This window comes from Columba livia, chromosome 4 (genome assembly GCF_036013475.1).
Source record: "Columba livia isolate bColLiv1 breed racing homer chromosome 4, bColLiv1.pat.W.v2, whole genome shotgun sequence".
Lineage (NCBI taxonomy): Eukaryota > Metazoa > Chordata > Aves > Columbiformes > Columbidae > Columba > Columba livia.
This window is the reverse complement of record NC_088605.1, coordinates 59,022,016-59,045,896: the sequence shown is the minus strand read 5'-3', so window position 1 is coordinate 59,045,896 and position 23,881 is coordinate 59,022,016. Positions and strand designations below refer to the sequence as shown.

At 39.6% G+C, this 23,881-nt stretch overlaps 1 protein-coding gene and 1 long non-coding RNA gene across 2 annotated transcripts in view; both read right to left on the bottom strand.

The window, feature by feature from the left end:
* Window positions 1-21,255, bottom strand: part of LOC110356960 (uncharacterized) — an 89,420-nt gene extending 68,165 nt beyond the window's left edge. Inside the window, exons 1-3 of the long non-coding RNA XR_010472381.1 lie at window positions 21,177-21,255; window positions 20,925-21,014; window positions 9,435-9,602 (exon numbers count right to left, since the gene is read on the bottom strand). This is a non-coding gene — a long non-coding RNA (uncharacterized LOC110356960). The remainder of the gene's footprint in view (window positions 1-9,434; window positions 9,603-20,924; window positions 21,015-21,176) is intronic.
* Window positions 14,096-17,347, bottom strand: LOC135579438 (uncharacterized). Its single transcript, XM_065062538.1, has 3 exons — window positions 16,642-17,347; window positions 15,715-16,503; window positions 14,096-15,625 (listed from the first exon to the last, which is right to left on the bottom strand). The coding sequence occupies exons 1-3, from the start codon at window positions 17,345-17,347 to the stop codon at window positions 14,877-14,879; spliced, it is 2,244 nt and encodes a 747-aa protein (XP_064918610.1). The 3' UTR covers window positions 14,096-14,876.
* Window positions 21,256-23,881: the final 2,626 nt, after the last annotated feature.

The window sequence follows — 23,881 nt, the reverse complement described above, 5'->3', positions numbered from 1 at the left end:
GTAAAGTATCAGCTTAATCATGCTATTGGTAGAAACAGGATTTGGTTTTATTTGAAGTAATCACTTGTGGTTTTGTTCTGCCGCAGATTGCTTTAGTCATCTGCAAGAAATTGACTTCTGTGCAGTCCAGGAAATCCATTCACACACTGTTAGCTACAGCAGCTGCTGCCATTCAGCCCAGCTAGCTTTCTGGTAGACAAGACACTTTTCACCAAATTGATGGCTACATGGAATTATGAGCATTATATCACATGTTCATAGGCACAGAGTGGTCTCGCTTTTCAAAACACAATACGTTCCAGTGCAGTTGGCAATGTTGACCTCAGCAATGAAGTCACAAATTTGTCAAGAAATGGAGAACTCCCAAAGGGAGACTAGGTGGCAACTGCCTTCTACAAATTCTGTTTCCATCCCCCTTGTCTGTGTAGTCCCAGTTTTTAAGAATGGTGAGAAGGGCCAAGGGAAGATAGGTAGACAAGAGACTATGTGTCCCCAGGCAGAAACTTTTCCCTAATCTTTGTCAACAGATATACATAATAGCTAGTCCATGTCTGCTGGAGCCACCAGTACAACAGTTAACATTTATATTTTCTTCATACTGTTCACTGGTTTGAAAAATCACACAACCCTCATCCTTATAATTTGAAACTTCACTTCCTAGACAGTATCCCATCAGTTACATCTAGTTAATTTATGGAAAGTTCTTCTAACAGCCATTTAGCCTATGAAGGTTTGAAAAAATAAAGCTCATATCCTGTAAAATCAGTGTCCATTGACTGCAGAAAAAAATCCACAGTGTATAGATGTAAGATGAGCAAACAAATGAATTTTTCAACTCTGCACATTTTGGTTTAGTATTCATTAAGAGCCTTCATTCAACAATGGTTTCATTTATGGAAGTGCAATAGGATACTGAATTGTAAGATTCCTTTAGTCAAAGAAGAGCAAGCTTATAAAGGTCAGCTCATGTAAAGAAAGAGCAAACATATTACCATACAGTTTCACACACTACTCACTATGAATAGCACACAGTAAATAAATAGTAATTCCTGGCTTTTATATAGTACTTTTCAGTTCCAGATGAAACAACACTTTAATTTGTAGTACTAATTCTAAATACATAAAATAAAGTCATCTTAACAAAGTAAGTATTTGTCCACAAATAGCAAAAGAACTTGATTTATGATACAGGCCTTCCACAGCAATTGTAGACTCATTTCCTCTCAAAAGGTTACAGACACTGGTGTTCCTCTATCTTCACAGGTAGAGGCTGGGGTTGGAAGGGATCTCTGGAGATCACGTAGTCCAACCCACCCACTATAACAGGTTCACCTGGAGTAGATTGCATGGGAATGCATTCAGGCAGATTTTTAATGTCTCCAGAGAAGAAGACCTCCTCACATTCTAAGGTGGATGAGGATAAAAAAAAAAAAAAAAAGATTGGAAAAATAAATAGCTATCTAAATTGCTAAAAATCCTAACCAACATGCCAACATGTCACCTGAAAATCCATTTTATCTGTTCACTGGTCTCTCTGGCTAAAAGACATTAAGATACTTTTATGAAACTGGAGCTTGTCTAAAAACTTACGACCTTTAGTGAACTGTCCTGAAACATTAAATCACTGAGCTACTCTTAGCATTTACCCTCTTTTTTCAACTTGGAAAGAATCTGTTTCCATTTCCTTTCAACATGTCCTTTTGACCTCTCTTCTTTCTTGCAATAATGCTCATATATTTTACTAGAATAGTCTATTATTTTATACTGTCCTACAACGAACAGAGTCAAAGGCTCTAGAAAACCGATTAAGTTGGTTGTGGCTTTTGGAACACAAATATTTTTAAAGCTCCACAGATATAATCTGCATATCTGCTAAGTCTCCTTGTTTATCTACCACACGGAATTGACTGTTCTTTAAAGTCAGCGCTCTTTCCTATCCTTGTGATTCCTAGATGTGAAGATCTTCCATAAATCCTCCCCAAGAAGTCCATGTTAATGGTTTCACCCACAGGATCATCATCTCTATTCTTGACAGTTACATTTTAAAAGTACCTTTATCTTTCTACATTACAGCAATGCAAAAGTGAACTTTTTGCAAATGAAAAATTATCTTAGAAAACTGACCCTTTCCTATAAATATATATGCCATACATACCAACTAGTATCCTGCTGTTTATTTGTTATAACACCATAAGCCATTATAACAGCAGAGAATCAAGCCATATAATATTTTGCTTTGGGTAGAAATATAATTTTCACTCTAAACATCTAGACCATGGTTTGAAAAGTAAGTTAAGAGTTAATGTAAAGTTGTAACCTGTAGAAGAAAGACTAACTGCTGGAAGAATTAAATGTGCTGAAATCTTTTAAAAGCTTAATTAAAAAGTTATCTACTGAAGTTACGTTAGTTATCATTTAACAGCATTCAGTATACACTGTGTAAGTATATGAATAGGCAAGTATATGAACAAATTACTGTTGCTTATTATTTTTTCCAATCCTCTGTTTGGGGTAGCTCCATAAGTGAAGGATACATTTCACTGTCAGACAATAGTTTTAATTTTGCCTCTGTTTAATATTTTTCTAGATGTATAACCTACAAACTAGTAGCAATAGACCATGTCAAGACCTGAAATGCGAACGTGTGATTGAAGACCTGAGGGTAAATGTAAAAACACAGGCATTTACTTGCAACAGTTTATAGGATTAGACTAGCCAATCTGTCATGCAACATCCTATGGTTTATTAAAAATTCCAGGCCCCAAATTTCCAAATATTTATACAGAAAGGTTTAATCGCTTCTGAAAGCGAAGCACAGATATACCTAGGTCAAGATTCATGAACTAAATATACATCTACTTAGGGCCAAACTGGGCATCCATATGATTAAATAGTTGTACTTCCCATACCTCTGGAAGTTTTGTCCAAGGGACATTTACCAAGAGATGCAAAATAAGGTGTTATAATCATTTTTGGATATGTTAATATTTTGAAAATAATATACAACATTTCACTTATCAGGACACCACAACTGAAAATCACTTGGAGATTCTGTAATAAAATCTAAAAGTTTAACTTTGTTTATGACAGAAAACAGATCATGTCACCAGAAAATGAAAAGTAAATTTTCATTAGCAAGAAAAGCATAGGGAACAAACAGTAAACAACTAGGACCAACTGTGACCAAAATGGGACTCCTACTTATGATCTGATGAGCTTGCAGAGCTCTTTGCTGTCTGAAAGAGAGGAGCTGACAGACCTTTGGAGAACACAAGGGTATTGCTGGGGAAGAGCTCCTGTGCCCTTGTTCTTTTTTCAGACCTTTGGTTCAACTGTTAGAGGGCTTCCTACCTTGCACCCCTTCAGAAACTCTGACTGACATGCTAGGGTCCAAGCTGGTAAAAAGCAAGGTGGACAGTGCTGGTTTTCAACATGGGGGCAGAAAGTGAGGGCACCACAGTCTGGACAGGCAGTCTCCCATTCTTGAAAACCTACCAGAAGAAACACTCAGAGAAAATGGAAACTGGATGAGGAAGAAGCCCACACGTTTTGTTATGGTCAAATTATGACAAATTATTCTTCCTTTTGTGACAAAATAACAAGTCTAAATGATAGAGGAGAAGCAGTAGCTGTCACATTGTCTTGACTTTGGTAAGACTTTTGACAGGCTGTCATGTGAAATTAATATAAGCAAGAAAGGACTCTGCCAGCATGAGAGGGCATAACCTGTTGGCAAGGTGGCCTCAGGAATGCTGCTTACAGAGGAGCAAGTGTAATTGAAAGACAGGAATACAGGCAGGTCATCCAGTATTATTCAGGCACTTGTGATGCAGCTCTCAAAGCTCTGCTGACAAAATCTCAGACAGTACTAAACAGAAGAAATGAAACATTTTGGAAGGGAAGAGCAGACTGCAAAATAATCTTGAAAAACTGGAGAAGTAGCCCAAACTGCAACACACCCTCACTGAGTGCAAAATCTGAATCGTCGGCTGCTCAAGATGGCATGGGGATAACCAGCCATGGCACACCTTCTGGAGAGGACAGCCAGTTACAAAGAAAAACAAACAAACATGGGGGTACATCAAGAGTAGCCTGTGTACAAGACAGGAAGAAAATCTGCTGCTCAGCCAGAGGCCAATTAACAAATCACCAACAACACCAAGAGATTCCAAATAGTTTGTAAAAATACCCAAAGCATAAAAATTAACTATTTTTACAAACTAACTCAGAGTCACTAGTTCAGACAGAATGGATGTTTTAAAAATATCTCCCTCCCTTCCCACTTGTCCTTAAATGGAGGAACTTCACTTCTGGTCCTGAGTTAGAGCATGTAGTGCTCACTTGCCTCTGGTCCTCTAAAAGTTCTTTTTGCCCACCTCTAAGACCTGGCTCTCTATTATGTGTTTTCTCATTCTCACAGTATCCCTGCATTTGCCACAGGATTGTACCTTCGCTGTGCACCACTCTCGCATGCCGTATTATGCCACATCCCTGTGAAGTTCTTCAGCGCACATGCTCACACCTTGGGGTAGAAGGATGCACTAAACAATGTCACAAAAACATTACAACTCGAGTTTTGACCTGTTTTAACATAGATAACTCTAAAACTATTATAGGCACAACTAAAGAAAACTCCATATAAATCAGAACGTCAGTGATCTATTTTAAGCAAAATATTAAAAGAAGTTGCAATCACAGATGAAAGACTCATTTAAAGCTGAAGGGCTAATCTCCTTATTTGGAGAAGAGCTGGGAAGGAGAAAAAGTAAATAATGGAGTCCTTGATAGAAGTTCAGATCCTAACAAACGTTTTTAGACTGCATGAATATCCAGTATTACCTCTTGAATTACTATTTGCTTGGCACAGGAAACTTTCAGCTCCTGACCCATGTTTATGGAGAGTGAAGTTACTTTGAAGTTTGCTTTGGAAGGGAAAAAGCATAGGTAGAGACTAGTTCTATAAGAGTGGAGCTTCTGATTTAATGTAAGCATGACTTCAACAACAACTGGGGAGTGGGGTAGGGAGAGAAATCTCCAAACAGAAATCAGAATATGAATAACCACAGGAAACCAGCTCTTCTCCTACTTAGGGGAGGAAGTAGTTATTTTTAAATTATCAGATGAAATATATTAATATTTCTAGTACTTTTAAACACCCAAGTTATACTACCTGTTCCAATCACACAGTGGCCATTTACATTCCCTAGGCAGTCTTGAGAAGGCTACCTGTTTCATATATTTACCCTGCTTCTGAGAAATGTATAAATTAGCAAATGAGTAATTTTAAGCTAAAAGTCCTATTTCAGCCGAAGTAGAGCATATAGGATTTGATTCAAAGTTGCTCAATATTGCTATTGCTAATTGGGGTGGCTGGTGATGAAAAAGGCCTTTGAGACATTGTGGTCTCAGATATTATGATACTATGGACTTGTAACATCATCAAAATACCAAATCACCTTTTTGTACATTGTGTGCAAAACTTAGCCCTTCCTCCCTGACAAAGATTAAATGGACCTCTTACTCCGCTAGGGTGTTGGAAGAGAATTGTGTTCATTAGATTCTTAGGTCTAAGCATCTATTGATATGTGTAGATTAAAACTGGTTTCATACAGTCCCAGCTGCAGGTACTGTAAACCTAGGAAAACACAGAGTCTCCGCTGGTGCAAGGACATGCAAGAGTTTGCAAGAAAGTGTAGTATCAACAGAAACTCAATTCTCCCCTAAGCCATACAGCATTCATTTTAAAGACAGAAAACTAGTTACATTGGGAGCTGCACAAAAATAGATGCGCTTTGGTAAATCCAGTGGGAGTCACTTCAGAAGGAATCCAGTCATAGAAAAACCAAATGACAAGATGTTGCCAATAACTTAGATATCTGGGAAGTGAGAAGAAATGTTATAGTTTTCCATATCTAAGGTTTTAGAGAGATTTTATTATCCTTTCTCACATGACATCAGGTCCACTGTTCTTCTGGAGTATGCCTACACTGACTACTTGTCCAAGTCTTTCAATTTCACTACTTAGTATTTTCATGACATAAGATTCATGGACTACCATTACTATTTGTAGTTGCACTCTCACAAACTGATATCTATTTGAGGTTAATGTATTTTCCTGAGTTTAAACTTGATTTGTTTATTAAACACATACATGAAGCCTAATAGCCACATATCAGTACTTGCATTCCCAATTGCGATGCCCTACAGTCCCTAACTCCCTTTTATAACAGTAAAGTCTCAACTTTGTTCCAGTGAAAAAAACATTTCTACCTATATTGATTAAAATTCAGCATATATGATTTTTATTTATATTTCAGGATGCTACTGTTTGGTTATATTTGACAAAGTACTGTACAAGCAGCTTCTGGAGACACAAAAGTAGGCAAAGTTAGCAACGAGTGATTTGAGCATCAACAAGTTTTTTCTACAGAAAGTTGCTTTTTTCACATTTTCAACTCGGCAGAGAAGATCATAATCTGTTGAGTGCCTTTCATCTTTTATTTTAATGCACAAAAGCTTTGATCAAACCATACTGACAAGTTTTTGGCTCATTATCAGTTTGGACATGTTACTGCAGTGGCAAATCAAAGGGCTGCTGCTGCTTTACGCTCCATGCTAGGACACAGCCCAGAAGTCAGTCTTCGGTCTTTCTCTGTTTTGAGCAACATCTTGAGCATATTGCGAATCCCCTTAAATAGTAACACAAACTGCAAGTCATAAAGCAGGGGTAGCCCGACATGCTGATATTGGGAAACACTGAAATTGCCACACAGCTAAAAGTCACTTCGTAAACTTTGTATCTCTGGGAAGCAGGGACCTTCTCGTTTCTCTCTGGATGGGCCTGGCCATGGCTCTACGCAGCTGCAATATCACTCTCGGCAGTTTCTGCTTCTGTGGGCCACTGTTCACATCTGCAAGCCAACCCCATTTTGGACCTTGATACTGAAAATCAATCTGAACTGCTCAGTAGATAAATAGAGTTAACTGGCCTGACACTGGAAATCCTGTTCACAAACATCTTTTTGTTTGCTCTTTTCAGAGTGCATGATGTATGTACAGATAAATAATCGGGGAAATGGAGCAGACTGGAAAAACCCTATACATTTCTGTGGCTACATGCCACTGTATAATTTCCTGCAATTCATTTCAGTGACTCAGGCTAGACAGACACGAGGCAGAGGATGCAAGAATTCAGAGTGAGCAGTGGAGGTTAAAAATGGGGCATCTCTATTCTTATGCATATTAAACATTTGTGTCCCACACAGTGCCAGCAAAAGCAGTGGCATACCATTTGAAGGAAACTGCTGCTTCTGAATAACAGGTGCTCTAGGGAAATGTAAGAAATAACAGACGAGAAAAACTTCTGGCCTGAGGAAAATAAGCTATCAAAAAACCCCACAGCCAAAATGACAAATTACTAATTGTTGATAGTAAATTTCAAAACACTACCTTTTCAACAACTAGTCAAAGTTTGGATAACTCCCAGTGCATTCATCCTTTCTGTAAACAGTATGTCACATATTAAGATTCCCTACAGAAATCACATTGATTTTGTAGTGTAAAGGAGTGAGCAATGTACTGTGGGATGATATAGGAGTTTAAAATTCCACAGATGTGTCATAATACATGACACGCTAGTAGCCTGAAAACAATGTGACAAAACCAAGGACAACCTTGAATTCAGGATGAGTCCTAATTTTAAGTTAAGCTACTTGAAGAAAACTCTTCCCTTGGATAAAAACAGTATATTGTTCAGAGTCTCTTGAATTTCCAGTGTTAAGGATACATTCTGTCCATGTGGTAGCTAAATATTTTGTTTTCTCTATTTATATAGACATTACTTTTCACTGAGTGATTTCTCCTTGTCGCAAAAGCTCTGAACATTAAGGGACCAACTATATTACAGTATGATGAAGCTATAAACCACTATTATTAAATGAGAAATATGACACATATGTCATGGTTATTGTATTTAGTATTAAAGAGAAAGAAAGGGAAATAATCATGACAGAACACTGTCCTGGTTTTGCTAAAAACAAGTTTCTCTTTTAGTGAATTTGCCTGTCAGCTAAAGCCTCCATATTAACTGCATTTTCCTGGAGAACCAGACACATGTTTTGGTAAATGTAGCAATGGAATGCAAACTTATTGACAAACATGGATGGACATCCCACGAGAGGGGCAACGAGAAACAAGTGAGCAAGAAACTGACCAACTGTGTATAACATTCCATTCACGTGAACACTTCATATAAAAGTGCGAGATCACGAGGATCTCGTCCCTTTTCCCTTCTTCCTTATGGCCGACATTAGGAGATGACCTTGCTAGTCGTCCCTGCAAACTGAGGCCTAGTGAGAGACTGAATCCAGCTCCGGTTAGTTGCAGAGTCTAATCCAGGACTTTGGTTGCCAGCTCTGCAGTTGCTGAGACTTTCAAGATTGGTTTTGTATATTTTGTATTATTTTCTCTATTCTTATTAGTAGCATTAGTAAAACATTGTTAATTTTTCCAACTCTCTTCTCTCTGCCCTTCTTTTCCTCCCAATCGCCTGTCCTTAGTGGAAAGGGGGGAGAGGGAGGGAGAAAAAGGGGGAAGCGGGGGGGGGGGGAAGAGGGGGTTAACAATACATCTGCCAGGGTTTTATTGTCACCCCGCAATCTTAACCCTCGACAAACACACATCATTACTTGGTTGCATTCTTTCATCTATCAGCCCTCTCTTTTGTATGTTAATTCTTTTTAGTAGGACTTATTTACTTGCATCGTCATATGGTTTAGGATCTAATACTCCTGTAGTCCTGAAAGCTCCAACTCCAAATGGAGCTTAGCAGTTGATATGGTTTGGCTTTGAAATACTATCTCTTTAAATAGGAATAGTTCATGCTTAGTGGCAATAGTTGATAAATTATAGCATGTCAGAAATATTGTGCATGCCTCTGAAGGTAGATTATTAATGTCTCTCCAGATGTGTCTAGAAATTAAACAGTGTTTTTGAGATGCCAGAAGTTTTTAATAACCAATCTGAAGAGTCTATAATTTGGGGCACATTATAATTTAGTATGGAGGAAAAAAAAAGACATTATCTATAGTCCTATACCAACCACAAAGCAGAAGTTGCCTAGATTTTCAGAAGGGACACATTCCCATCTAATAACGTGTTTAATATGTAATGTTCTATTACAGCAATAACTCTGCCAGAGAATCATTGCAGACTGGAATATTGGTTTATGTGTTGTTATGGCACTGGTGCAGGACAGTTCCTAAATTCAGTCATGTGTATGATTCGTTGAAGACTAGAATTTCCAGAAATACACCTTCCTAGTGGATATCATGGACAGATTTACATAAGTCTCTCATCATAAAAGTTCCCCTCTGCCCTCTCCTCAGGAGTAAGGCACTCTGCTGCTGGCCACTGTCACTACAGTCAAGGCTCACCTTAGCTCTTGGCATGCAGCAATGGTGAATGCTGTTGAGATGACTGGGATGTGACTCCTCAGAGGCAGACGGCTGTTTCTCCCTGAGTTAGCTCCTCTGGCTGCCACGCTGGGAGTGGGGGAGCCAAAGTTGTACCTGCTTAGCAGCTCTTTATATCCACTCTGTCACCTAGAGGAAGAAAACAGTTCTTTAGGTTTTCACTAGGCTGATAATTGTGAGTGTAGTAGTTCAGCCCTGCAGCAAAAATTCAAACACAGCAGGAACACTATATAAAAAAATACTCCGGAAGAGACACTATTCAAATTGCAATTCTATCCTTTGCTTCTGCCTGTACAACTGGGTTCAGGTTCTCTAAAAATACACATCAGAGAAGACCTCCACTTCAAGATAGCTTTTTTTTAAAGAACTGTTACCAAGACGGTAGGTGAGAAGAGTGTAGTGCAGTTCTTTTTTTAAGCATTCAGTAATTTTGTTTAGTAATTTAGTTCAGCAAAGAAAGTTGGGTCTGAGCTGGGCTGGTTGGGGACCATCCTGAAGGTATCTGGCTCTGCAAGAAATGTCATTTTTTTCCAGACTAGAGAAAATCCAGCATTTTTGTACAACCACCCACACCACACTGCTCTGGCAAAACTTACTTCCCTTCCACTTCTTCACTTTTGCTCCTGTAGTAATGCTTCCTCCCCTGGTGTTCAGAAACAGAACTACACCGACTTCAAAGGAATTAATTTCACGAGAATACGAGGAAACTTAAGAGCACAACAAACCCAAACTTCTTGTTGGCTGTTGTGTAGCCACACAAAACGTTTGGGTGATGCTGCTTTAAACCAGGATGGTCGTGTATGAATTTTCAGTCATCCTCTTTTATTTTCAAAATGCCATTAATGCACCTTTTTCAGTTTTCTGTTTGCACGATGTAAGTTATTTGAGCTCTTTGTCACTGCACTTATAATACTAATTCACAATTTAGTAGCTCATTAGTGAGAATAATTGCCAATATCTTGCCAAATAGCCTGTGTCCACTATAAATGAAACTTGCATAAATTATAATAGAAATGGATATTTTGCTTGTAGGAGAGTATGAGAATAATTTATGCTATAAATAAACACCTTGATGTGGCTAGTACTGTTTAGATTACTATAAAATGTCCCTTATGGAATTAGGAAGCAAATTTTTGTGTAATTAAGAAAATTAATGAGAATTAAATGTTGAGGGAGTGCAGGTGGTATTGCCAATCTATTGTAACACACTAAATACTGACACTTGCATTATTTTTATATACAACTACTGTAACATTTAGGAACAGATTTTATATTAAGCTGGAAAATTATATACTTTATCTTCAGAAATGCCAGCAAAACATTAAAAAAAGAACAAACCCAGAGCGGTAGCTTAAAAAAAAAAACAACCCACTCTACGTACAGTGTTTTCATTTTGCAGTGTTCAAAGGAAACTGCTTGAAAAGTGATTAAAAAGAAATTGAGTGATTCTTCTCCTTTTCCCACAGAATATAATTCATGAATACCTGAAGCTCTGTGTGCTTATTCTCAGCTGTTTGCTTATAAATTTTCCTAGCTGAGAAAATTCTGACAAATTATAGTGTAAGAAAATGTGTCACATCAAAAAGCAAAGACAAATAGAAAACAATCTATTTTCTTTCAGTTTTAAACAGTGACAAATATGAGATAATTTAGGATCCCAAGTCCAAATATATTCACTCACATGTATACAAGCAATTATTTACTCTCATTCTTTGAAACAGTTGGTGTTAACTAAAGAAACAGAGGTGTTTATGACCACTATTGTCTTAGAAGTGCCCTTATCACAAGACAGTTAATAAATGAGTATGTTCCTTCAGTTTAAATATTTATCTAGGCTGGTGTTTTTTCCTGCAATGCAGGTACCTCCTTTTTACCTGCGTTTTTGTAGTCTGTCACAGCAACAATTCCAGCCAAGTCTGTACTTTTATTTTCTCTTTCAAATCCCACCCAGATTTCTAACAGCTGCTGGTTGAGGCACATTTCACCTCTCACGTCTGCACAACTGCTTGTAACGTGATATTAACACTCTAACCCGAGGCAGACTACATGGAATGTGAGCAGCTGCTTTTCTGCAGGCACAGATACGGTGTCATGTGGGAGAGCCAATAGTCCCTGGAGAGCATCAAATTGTGAATTCTACTCTTTCGTCTCATGTCGAATTGCTGGAAGTTTCTTTGCAGTGGTAGTGACTCCAAACCAGATCATCTACAGGAGCTAATCCTTGTGGCTGTGTTTCACTTTGGTGCCTTCTCTGCTGAACAGATGCTGGACCTGAGTGTTGGACCACAGGATGAGGTTCACAGGGGTGCTAAGAAATGGCAGCAAGCTGCCTCAGGTAAGGAATTCATCATGCAGCCATCTAGAACTACTCTCTGGAAGCAGTTCCAGTCCTTGTTTCTCTCTCTTGTATGACAGCTGTTCAAGATATAGAAGTCTTATTTAGGGCCTTAAGCAGATTTTTCTGAATCTGGCTGTAACAGAATATTCCAGCACAGGAAACTAACTGGTATTGTTCAGCAGGTTTTATAAACAGTGTTCCTGAAAAAAAATGTTATTTCACCAAGAAACAGAAAGGAAATGCTCAATTCTGGAAACTCACCTCCTCTTCAGTTAGGAGACACAGCGTTTTCTAAAACCCTCTCATTTAGCTGCAGAATATTTTTACCACCTTGCAGAATGTCATGTGCACAGAATAACCACCACCATGCATAATAACATAGAAGAGGACAAAAAATAAAACTTCACAGACACAAAATACAATTTTGCTGTTCCCTCTGGAGTGCATGACATTTACATAGGTAAGTGATGGTTCCTGGAAACCTGAGAATGCTCCTACAGAGCTGCTGAGCGTCATCTTCAGGACATTAAAGTTTAGCTCGAGGTAGAAACCTTTTTGATTGTGAGGTGACTAAGAAGAACTTTAGGATTAGAGCCGCCATGCCCTGTGATTATCATGGGCACTAACCCCACACTTGTCTTAAAAGCTAAAATCGACAACTTTTTGAGTCCAGTGCAATTCACAGAGTACTTTTTCAGCTCCTTTATGAAGGTTCTCTTCTGGTGCCACCTGGACCTATGACACTTCCTGTTGTCCCACAGCAAACCAGATGCTGTATCTTTTGGAGAAACTATTTTTCTGTCCTGCCAATCCTTTTCTGTGGCTGTGCTCTTCTTTCCTGGTGTTGCCTTGAGAGGCAACTTCTCTTTCCCTCCTCTGGTGGCTACCCCGGTAAAATACTGTTCAGGTTGTGGAGAAGAGGTGGAGTTAGAGCATAAAGCTACAGTGTTTGCTTCCAAGATATGCAATTCTTCCGAGCTCTGGTTTGGAACATACATTACAAAGAGGGGAGGGAGGCACTATGCAGAGCCAAGGGCACAAACTGCATGCCTTTATGGAAGGATAAGAGGCAGCATACTTAAATTTCGCTGCTTGGGACAGCAAACAGCTGCCTTCTGTATTTGTCAGTCACTTGCCTGCCTTCTGAATCACAGGCATGTGTCTTTCGCCACGTTGTGGGATTTTCTGTTTTATTTTTTTCCCAAGTTTGAAAATTGCTCAGAAATGGCAGTGGGAAATCCCTACTACCTGTTATTTGCAGTGAGAATACTTTACATGCTGTATTATGTACAAATATAGTCCTACGTTATTACATAACAACTGAAAGTAAAACAAAATGAAGAAGGGGGTGGAGCGTTTGCTGCTGTCACTGGAGCAAACTTCATCCTAACTTCTTCTGTGCAAACTTGTTCACAGCTTCTCCGAGACTTGTGAGTATTTTACATCTTTTAATATACTCTTGCTTTCCTTTCTTTCTTTCTGGTATTAAAAACATGAGGGGACTCATACTGCTTAGCTTCCAATTATTTAATGAGTTTTAAAATTGTCTTGTAACTTTGTTATAAATATAAAATGCATAGTTTAAGTATTGTATTTAACCTTGTACCTGGCTTCTGTGTCTCTGTTTCTGCTGTGTGAGAGACATCAGCCAGTATGGAAAACTGGTGCTAGCTAGTGGAAATTTGTCATTGTTTTCTAGGAAATTCACAAAGCAAAAATTAGGAGAAAACAGATATTCTGCAGTGAGCCTAGTTAACATAACAGTGACAGAGATAAAAAGCTAGAGAAAAAGTTCTTTACCATCTTAGTGTATAGACTTTAAAGAGCATTAAACGCAAGCAGGGAACTGAAAACCTGCAGTCAAGTGAAATTGTACTGAAAACCGTGATCCAGGGATACTGTAGCTGATAGCGGTATAACAGGAAGGTATTAGCTGGTAGTAAACCCAAGGAAGCAAATAGATTTATGAGTCTGCTGTTAAAAATAGCACTTTCCACTTAATGAAACCAAAAGGCAGGAAGAAAAGTATGCATGGGGCAGAAACTTCTTAAGAAATGTATTGTTAAGACATGCAAAATGACCTCTGTAAAAGTCAGTAATAGGAAATTCTCCTTATTGTGCACAGCCACTACCTTGTGATTCCTTCTGTATGCAGCAGGTATATTTGTGCTGTTTACACTTAAAAGAGTCTGATATCACAGAACAAATTCCTCATTATAATTACCACCATATGTTTTGCTATACTTTCTGAATAGCCAATAGCACAGCACTTCCTTTGCCCATTATGAATGTTTTTATTTCTATTTAGAGTCAGCAATTCATTTGACATGTACTAGATAAAGAAAAAGGTATCACTTGATAATCTCATCCTGGAAGAAGATAATTATAGATCAAATTAGTATAAACAAACTATTTTTATAGATCAACAGGAGTATCAAAGTCATTCTTCAGGAGCCTACTGGGCTGTTCTAAACTCTAAGAGCATTGAAAAAGGTAGTAGGTGGCGCTGGGTAGAGACTCGAACTCTTGTGGGTTACTCCGAGCAGAATTTGTTGTAGAAGATTCGCAGGAACAGCAGTGTTGGGTCACCTCCTCAGAGAGTGACAATCATACAGCAGTATAACTAGTCATTATATAGGGTTCTAACAGGTATTATGCAACTAAGCAAAATTTATCACTGTCTATCACTGTCAATGTCCTCAGGTTCCTTCCATCCCAGTGGTCTGCAGGTTCCACCTCTTCTTTCTTGGCAAGTACCGAACGAAAGGTCATCGGGTCGCAGGGCTAGCTTCTTTTGAAGTTCTACCTGTCTCATTTGTTATCCATAGTTCATCAGTCTAGCACGGAAATCAGCAACCCTAAGAATAGCATTTATCAATGTCTTAACTAAGGGTACAAAGCAAGCATAAGGTAACCACGCTCGTGGTTTTGGGTAAGGGCTATACAGGGGACAAGCTGAGACTTTCAGCCTTAGCAGCACAGCTTATAACACTGATATAGGCCTAAAATCCTAATTTCCTATTTCCCTACAACAGTCCCCCATTTTCTCTTTAAAATTTCCCAATTTACTGATAACGATAATAAAGCTTCTGTTGATTCAAGAGATTACAGCAACAGTTACAAAACATTGACATACATTGAATCAAAACAAAAATGATCACAAAGACAATTACAATGACAGTCATCAAAATCTTCTTCACTAACGTTCCGAGATCAGGAAACCAGGAAGTCATCCATTGCCACAGGTCTGCGACACCCCAGTCAGCATCATCTCGTTGAATTTGCTGCATAACATGACTAACTTCCCAGATTTTATCCACTTCAGTAACCAATTGCTTACTCTTATTGATATACATACAGCAACTGGAGTTTAGCATGGTACAGACACCTCCTTGCGAAGCTAGCAAAATGTCTAAGGCCATTCGATTCTGTAAAACAGTCTGAGATAGGTTACGCAATTTTTGAATCTCTGGTGTCACTCCTTGATACCAATGCATATAATTTCTGATCCGAGCAAACTGTTGCAGATAGAGCAAGTACTGCGTTACTGCCTCGTCCCCTTCCAGGAGGGCAGTTTTGGCAGACATAAAGGTAAACAGTACTGTCAAAACTCGCCTGAACAGATCTTCAGCCAGGCTGAGTTTAGTAGTAGCATGGGGAGTTGTACGAAGATCCCATAAAACAAGCGGTAATGCCTCAGGCCATTTGAGACCTGTGTCTGCAGTGACTTTTGCCAAATGATCTTTAATAGTGCGATTCATCTGCTCTACCTGTCCAGAAGATTGTGGATGGTAGGGCGTGTGAAAGGCAGCCTCTATATCAAGAGCAACATAAACTTGCATTAGAACAGCAGCAGCAAAGTGCGGTCCCCTATCAGAATCAATAATTACAGGGATGCCATACCTCGGAATGATATCACGAAGCAGGGTCTTAACCACAATTTTCGAATCGTTCTTGCGAGTAGGAAAGGCTTCCACCCAGTGCGAAAGCTGATCAACAATAACAAGAATATACTTATATCCCATAGAAGGGGGCAGTTCTGCGAAATCCATTTGCAGTTTCTGAAAAGGAAAGTAAGCAGGCGCCGCTTGCCAGGGACTGTTGTGACCTTTGTGACCCCATATTTCTTGCAAAGAGTACAAGAGTCAGTCAAGCGTTTTGCAGCACTGTAAACTCCAGGCGCTGCCCACAACTGTTGGATTTTAGAGGCTACAGCTTCAGGCCCCCCATGAGTACGATCGTGAATCCAGCGAGTTAGAGGAAGGACATAGCTCACAGGCAATAAGGGTTTATCACCTAGTTTCCAAATGCCGTCCTGTTGTGTCGCTTCCCAGTGTTTCCATTTGTTGAGCTCTTCTTCATCCAGTTCATCATAAAGGGCAGGACCAACGGGAAAAGGAAGAAGAGTAGCAACCACAGTCGTAGCAGGAGATACATCGTGGACTGCCGCCGCTCTCGCCGCGGAGTCGGCCAAGGCGTTGCCATGAGCGAAAGAATCGAGGCGTTTAGTATGAGCAGGAATGTAAATAACAGCGATTTCTCGCGGTTCCTGGATAGCGAGTAGCAAATCATGAATTAATTGTCCATGAGCAATAGTATGGCCGGCAGAGGTCAAAAAACAGCGTTCTTTCCAAAGTGCACCAACAGAATGACAAATGCCAAAAGCGTACTTAGGGTCTGTATAGATATTAACTCAGAGACCTTTAGCAAAGGTTCCAGCATGAGTCAAGGCAATTAGTTCTGCAGCTTGTGCTCCAAGTGCTGGAGAGAGAGGTTCAGCAAAAAGTACGCGATTTTCAGTGGCAACAGCAAAACCAGTAAAATGCTTACCATGCAGATAATCACTTGATCCGTCTGTGAACAGGTTAAGGTCAGGGTGGGAGAGAGGAACATCTTGCAAATGTTCTCTGGTTTTAGAATAAGTGGTGACAAATTGCACACAGTCGTGTGGGTCATTGGAAAGGTGCATCTCAGGTAGAAGGGTAGATGGGTTTAAGGGTTTTGACCGTTTTAAAGAGATATTATCAGTCAGTAACAGGATGGCTTCATATCGATGTGTGCACTGCGGTGAGAGAGACTCGGTAGCATATCGGGTTAGTAAAAGTTCAACTTCATGAGGCACGGCAACAATTAATTTGTGACCCAGAACAAGTGGGCAAACTTTTTCCACTAACTCCGCAGCTGCTGCTACTGATCTAAGGCAATGTGGTGACCCTTTGATAACTGCGTCAAGAGCAACTGAGTAATAACCCACAGGTCTTTCATAGGGTCCATGAGGTTGTACTAGGACCCCCTTTGCAATGCCACCCTTCTTGGTAGCATACAAAGTGAAAGGTTTAGAGTAATTTGGCAGGCCTAAAGCTGGGGCTGTGGCTAAGGCTTGCTTCAAAGATGCAAAGGCATCGGACAATTCTGGCATCCAGACAATTGGCTCTGGAGCTTTGTCCTTTGTAGTTTCAATAAGTGGTCTAGCTAGTTCGCTAAACCCTAAAATCCATGGTCGACAGAACCCAGCTTGGCCAAGGAAAGCTCTCATTTGTTTTTTAGTAACAGGTGGTGTAATTTGAAGAATAGTGTTGATTCTGTCGGGATCAATCTTTCAAACTCCTCCTGCTAAAACAAAGCCCAGATATTTTACCTCTGGTTCACAGAATTGTAACTTAGCTAATGAGGCACGATGACCCTTATGATACAGTCAAATGCAGAGGTGCTTTGTATCAATTGAACAGGCCTCCCGAGTTCGGCTAGCAACAAGTAAATCATCAACATATTGAATCAGTGCAGATTTGTTTGGCAATTCAATATCTTGGAGATCATATTTGAGAATTTGCGAAAACAAGGTAGGGGAAGCAGTAAAGCCTTGAGGGAGCCGAGTCCAAGTCAATTGGCGACCTTCCCAAGTGAAGGCAAACAAAGGTTGGCTTTCTTCTGCTACAGGTATGCTAAAGAAAGCTCCTGTCAGATCTAAAACAGTGTACCAGTGTGCCCAAGATGGAATCTCGGTTAAAATTAAACTTGGATCTGGTACAACTGGGTGCGGAGCTTCAACATAATCGTTGATAGCCCGTAAATCTTGTACAAAACGGTACTCAGGATCTCCATCCTCATCCAGTCGATTTTTACTAACTGGAAGAATTGGGGTATTAAATGGACGCATAACAGGTTTTAGAATCCCTTCATCGAGAAAGGTTTGAATTTGTTTTCGCAAACCCGGTAATGCAACAGCTGGTATTGGATATTGCTTAATAGCAGGAGGGGGACCACCTTTAGTTTTAATAACAACCGGCAGAGCAGACTTCAAAAGACCATTATCTTTAGTTGTACGATGATGTCTGAGGTCTTTTCCAACCCAGTCGATTCTGTGATTCTGTGAACTATTTTAGAGCATCGCTCCGCATCATCACGGAGTTGCGGCATTTTATCATGCCAGAGTAAAAGATCACCTGGTTTCCAGGGGTAATGTGTAGTTACCCTGAGAAGCGGGGCCTGGTTGCCAGCATTACTACGACCAGCTCTGGGATTAGCCACATATGATAAAGTCCTAGGGAAAATACCTGCAGGTGAATCAGTTTTGGGCTTAGAATTGTCACTTATTTCATCATCCAGATAAGCAAGTAATTGGTGTTTATACATGCTCTTCTGGAGTTGCTTTCATTTTTGTATATCAGCATAGTCAAACCACAGATACAAATAGTTCATTTGTTGGGGCTGGCGGTCCTCCAGGATTTTACGGAGAGACTGCAATTTAGTTTCTTCAAATGAGCCATAAATCGGCCACCGATCACCAAGGGAAGCCCCAGCCACTCTGCTTATAAAAGGCCAATCATCTTGGCAGAGGGCGATTAATCTTTTTATGTGCAACCCCGCGGTTCCTGATAACCTTCCCCAATTTGAAATCATTTCAGCCAAAGGCGTATTTTTAGGAACTGAGGGTCCAGCCCCCATCCTTGTAAATATATTTAGAGACTTGAACTCTAAAAAAAATATAAAGAAAAGAAACAAATCGGGAGAACAGGAGAGACTCGAACTCACCTGTCCCTGGCCAGGTCCCGTTGTTTCAGTTTGTGCTGCGCCACCTACTACCTTTTTCAAGCATGTAGTATGACTTTATAGCCTGTCACAATGATTTTCACTCTGCAAACTCAAACAAAAGTCAGCTTTGGTAGCTCTTCAGAGTGTAATATTATACCCTACTGTCTTTAAGAACGCTTGAATTATTTGGGAAAAAGGATATTACTGTCAAATCCATTCTGAGGCTTTCTCGATCTTCACTGAAAATAGAGAGGGACATTCTTCACATGCAGCCCAGATTTCTGATTCCCATTTTACAGACTTCAATAGGACAGGAGTTCACTCCACGAATAAATGCTGATGTACTTGCAAGCAAGCTGATACATTTGTCTCTGCAAAGAACTGTCTCTGGTAGAAAGCGCTGTTAATAGGTCCTCATGGGAATATATGCTGAAAACTCCTTTTTGAGGAGACATTCAAAGGGATTTAACTATGTTGGAGGTCTCCAGTACCTAGACCACACAGCTTACTCTTCCATAGACATAAGGACTTCCAATTCCCTATCATTAATCACAGATCAGTTTACCTTTGTGTGACTTTTGTGCCAAACACTGAAAATCATCCACAGGTGCCCATCTCCAAGGTTCCTGCATGCTGAAGGCCCTTCTGCTTTTGCTGGGCCAGTGCCACTCCCAAGTCAGGTGCTGTGATCCCATGCTCAGAGGGAACATCAAGGAAGAACTATAGTAGCAGGACATCATTTCATCCAAGGTGTCTGTACTGTATCACTGTAAGCAGGGATCCCACTTGGCCAGGGGTGAGTGCCACCTTTCAGATAATATTCTGCATGCCTCTGTGGAGGTCTAGTCTGGGATTTCCTCTGCATTCTTTAGCTGATCTGGGGTCTGTTCACCATCCATCAGGATTCAGGGGCAGCTGGGGCTAGACTTTTATATCATGCTGACAACACAAATAATTAAGGCACCTCAGCAGCTAATAAAAGCTTTCTGTCTTCCATTCATAAATTAATGTACTAACGTAAAATAAGAAGACTGATTCTTTTTTAGCTAAGAAATCAGCAAAGAGCAGCAGAAATATCTGGAAGCCAGCAGGAGATATACTATATAATTAAACTGTTGTCCTGTTATTATCAGCAGGTAACAAGATGTATGTGTTGTTACAAACCATCTTACAGTATTTCATGCTATAACAGATGAGATATGGCTTTAGTGGCAGCATAGGGTGATCACTCAGTCATTGTTACCATTATAGCTACTGTAAATTACAACTTCACAGTTTAATAGTTTATGAATTAACTCTAGTACCGATGCCTGAAAATTCTTTACCCAAAAACGACTAATTTTTTTTGCCAGTTGAGGAACTCCTTTTAAAAGCCTGCTTTATAAAAATACCTGTAGACTAGAAAGTTTGACCCTGTGACAGTTGAAAAAATCTTATAGCAAAGTTGCTAAACCAACCCACCCATGACTAGACTTTACCAAATATTTTACCTTTTTGCAAATAAAATTCCAAGTGAAGCAAATTTACTGTCTGTAATTATTTTTTAGTAGTGGATTGTCATATTCTAAACCACTAGCCAAAAATGGCTCACACTGCACCCTTCCCCAGCTGCAGTCTCTGCCAGAAGTCTGTGAATGTCAAGTGTTTAGTAATTCTCTTCCCTAGAGTTTAAGCTATAAATAAGGACAGTGTGGAGAAGTTTATTGTCTCTGCTGGGGAAAGGACTTGAGCTCATTGGTGATGTCAGGTCACTGTCTGCTACAGATCCTACATGCACAGATACAAAATATGACCATGCAGTTGTTGAGCTAATAATTTTGTGAACAACTGGTGCAGTAGAAGATACATTTCATGTACAGGAATAACAACGCTGGCGAGGTTTCAGTCCATGTAGCTTAAATACCATATTAACTGTTAATATGTTGTTAACTGTTATTAACACAATACCAATTCTGATTCTTTTGATGCTGTACTGGCTAATTAAGGATTATGGCACTTGTACCAGTGGTGCCTGCCTCTATCTCTGGCAAGTGACAAAGCGTCACTGTCTGTCTTCCTGCAAGGGAAAGTAGGAACCTTACCTGCCCTTCCAGGATTAAGGTATTGCGGGAACATGAAAATCTGTTTTCCTGGCATCTGAAAGCTGCAGCTAGTTACCGTCGTGAACCTGCCTGAAGGGGTAAAAGGTATCAACATAAGCACACTTGTTTAAAAATTACTAATTATGTCTGTTTGTATAAGCCATACAGGCTCTCCCCTGAGTCACGTAGCCTCAGCTTGAATGTCATATCGTGCTGTGTCAAAGTATTTTAAAATACTAAACATCTGCTTACCTGTTAAAACTGAGTGCACGCTTTTAAGAACACAGGAATGTGAGTCACAGGAACTCTCCCAGGCTAATCTGTTGTAGCCTGTAACAAAAAACCAAAACGTATGGTTTATTTCCCTGCTAGTGTACTTTGGTAATGGCATAGTTGCTAGGTGGAATTTTTCTTTATGCTGCTTCTTGACAAGGTAAAAAGATCAAAGTTTTTCATGTTCCTGAGGCTAGATTAGTTCTGATACTAGTATTAATGTGATTAGTTGTACTCAGGGCTACTGCATGCAACATAGATCACTGCCAGGCAGCAGAGGGGATGGGAAGGAGGGAGGCACTGGGAGCCCACCTGGGATTTCACTGGTCCCTGTTCTCAGCCTGGGGTTTCCAACTGTCAGTCTGCCCTGTGATGACCAACACCAGTTGCTGGTGACAGCAGAAGTCATCAGATCAGGGTTTACATGCTGCATTGCTGGTTACAGCTTTCTCTCACTCATTTTATTTCATTAAAAAAGCCTTAGTTACACTGCATCTTATAGTAGTTAGTTACACGGGCACAAGAAATGTGATTTTCACACTGGCTAGAATATGTGTATATAAAATAAAAATATAAACCAGGAAAACCAGATAGGCTGTATTTCACATATTCTTCTTTGTATGGCCCCATGTCTGATTTTTCTGCACATTCCTTGCACCGTGTTGTAAAGCCAGAAAAATTTTATCTTTTATTTTGCCCTCCCTTTATGGCACAAAAGTCCTGAGGGTTGGGAATTTTACTGTACACATGGAAAAAGACTGGAAGAACCTGATAATTTTGGGTCCAGTGTGTGATACCTGGAGATAGATTTTTAAGATTGTTTAGTATTCCTTAGGACTGTGTATGTTCACATACACCCCCCAGCGTGTTCTGTTGCAGCTATGAGACCTCAATGCTTTCTTGAACTCACCTTTAGAGAAGGCACTTATTTCTTCAAATCACAGCATCAGCACTGGAGAAACCTGTATCTGAGCTAGCTGACTATAACAGTCTGAAATATGTGCTTGGGGAGCAGGAAGCGTCTCATTCTAAGGGCAGATACCCAAAGCAACCTGAAGTCAAGATTTCTTGTGGGACAGAACTCAGAAAATTATCATCACTTATGAAAAATCTAGGTTAAGGAACTTGCCCAAATCACAGGGAGATGGTGAGATGAAGCAGGGACAGGACTTCTTTCCTCAGGGCTGCATTCAGTTGCCTTTGTTATCAAGCCCATGCTTTGCTTTCTGTCATCTTCTTTCTCCTTTTCTACACATCGTCCTTTGTCAAGTAAGTATATTTATACAATTTTTTCATAAGCTTGGTCCATTTGGTGAAGAGAATCCACCTTGTTCATCAAACCTGTGAGAGAAAAAGGAAATTGTTGCATCATACTGTGATTAAAGATTTAATACTTTTAAAAAATGATGTATTCATGAGAAGACAGTGGGCATGGGAGAAGAATATGCTTCAGTGCTGATAAATCTCTTACTTCTGCTACACCCAGCCTTTCCTCCTTCCTTTCACCTCCACACTGTCTTAATTTTTTACTGTGCTGTCCATTCAGTCATGATACTCAAATTCCACTGCTGCATACCAGCAACATCTGAGACGGAGTGTATTCATTGTGAAGAGGCTGCTGGAGACCAGCTACACAGTGCCAACAAATCTCTTCTGCAATTATGTAAACTAAGCCATATAAACTGACCAATTCATGCCTTGCCCAAGTTTGTGCAGATTTTCTAGGCTGCCAAACTTGAACACATAACTAAAAAGCACAGCTTTAATTAAATAGTTATAAACATTTTCTTTACATGAAAGAAACGCACATTTCTGCTAATTTGTTTTTGGAAATGACTGAACTACTCTTGATGGGACTTAAAATAACTAGCCTAAATAAGTCATTCAGTGCAGGAAATTTCAGCTCTAACAATTTCAGCTTGACCAAACTAAAAGCAACTGAAATGGAGGCTTATTGTTTTAGACCCAGAAGGTCCTAACAAAACTGTGGGCAATAGCTCCTTTACATACATATTAATAGAGATAGGACTGTGTTCCCAGCTCATATCTTTGGAATTATTGGTGTTTAATTTAATCTCCTAAGAAAATAATGCTTATGCAATCACACATCTGTGTGCATTTGCATGTTTCTGCCACCCTCCTCCACCACTTTATTTTTTAATTCAAGGCTTAATTTCATGGAATAATTTGCAGTGGAAGACAGTGTCTACAGGTCATCTCTTCCAGCCTCCCACCTGAAGCAGGGCTAACTTTAACATTAGAGCAAGTTGCTCCAATCTTCATTGATTTTTATAATGCCTCTGAGGATGGAGCTTCCACAACTACTTCTAAGCTGCCTCCTTCACAATCTTATTTTTTTGGGACTACTTTTATAAATAATACTACTATTAATGTCCAAATAAAGTGTTCTGCCACCATGTTTTCATCCTTTTCTGCTGTATCTCTTCAAGGTCTTGCTGTGGATACAAAACCAGTTATTTGAACAAAACAAAACAAAAAAAAGCTTGTTTCTCCAACAAGCCTGAGACTTGGAACATTTGAAAGTGAATGGAGAAAAAAAGTTTCTAAAAGAGAAAGGAAACATTCCAATCTGATTTCATTGTGTAATCTTTAAAATGGTAGTAAAAACAGGAATGAGCTGGTTAGACAGCTGCTGTGATCCTTATGATGAACACACTGCTTAA

What these genes read in the sequence shown, in the direction of transcription:
- LOC135579438 (XM_065062538.1), bottom strand. Translation starts at nt 17,347, where the DNA reads ATGAGAGCTTTCCTTGGCCAAGCTGGGTTCTGTCGACCATGGATTTTA. An exon ending in ATCAAGTGATTATCTGCATG is followed by an intron (nt 16,504 to 16,641) that starts GTAAGCATTTTA and finishes AAGGTCTCTGAG; the next exon opens with TTAATATCTATACAGACCCT. An exon ending in CTTCGTGATATCATTCCGAG is followed by an intron (nt 15,626 to 15,714) that starts GTATGGCATCCC and finishes CTCTTGATATAG; the next exon opens with AGGCTGCCTTTCACACGCCC.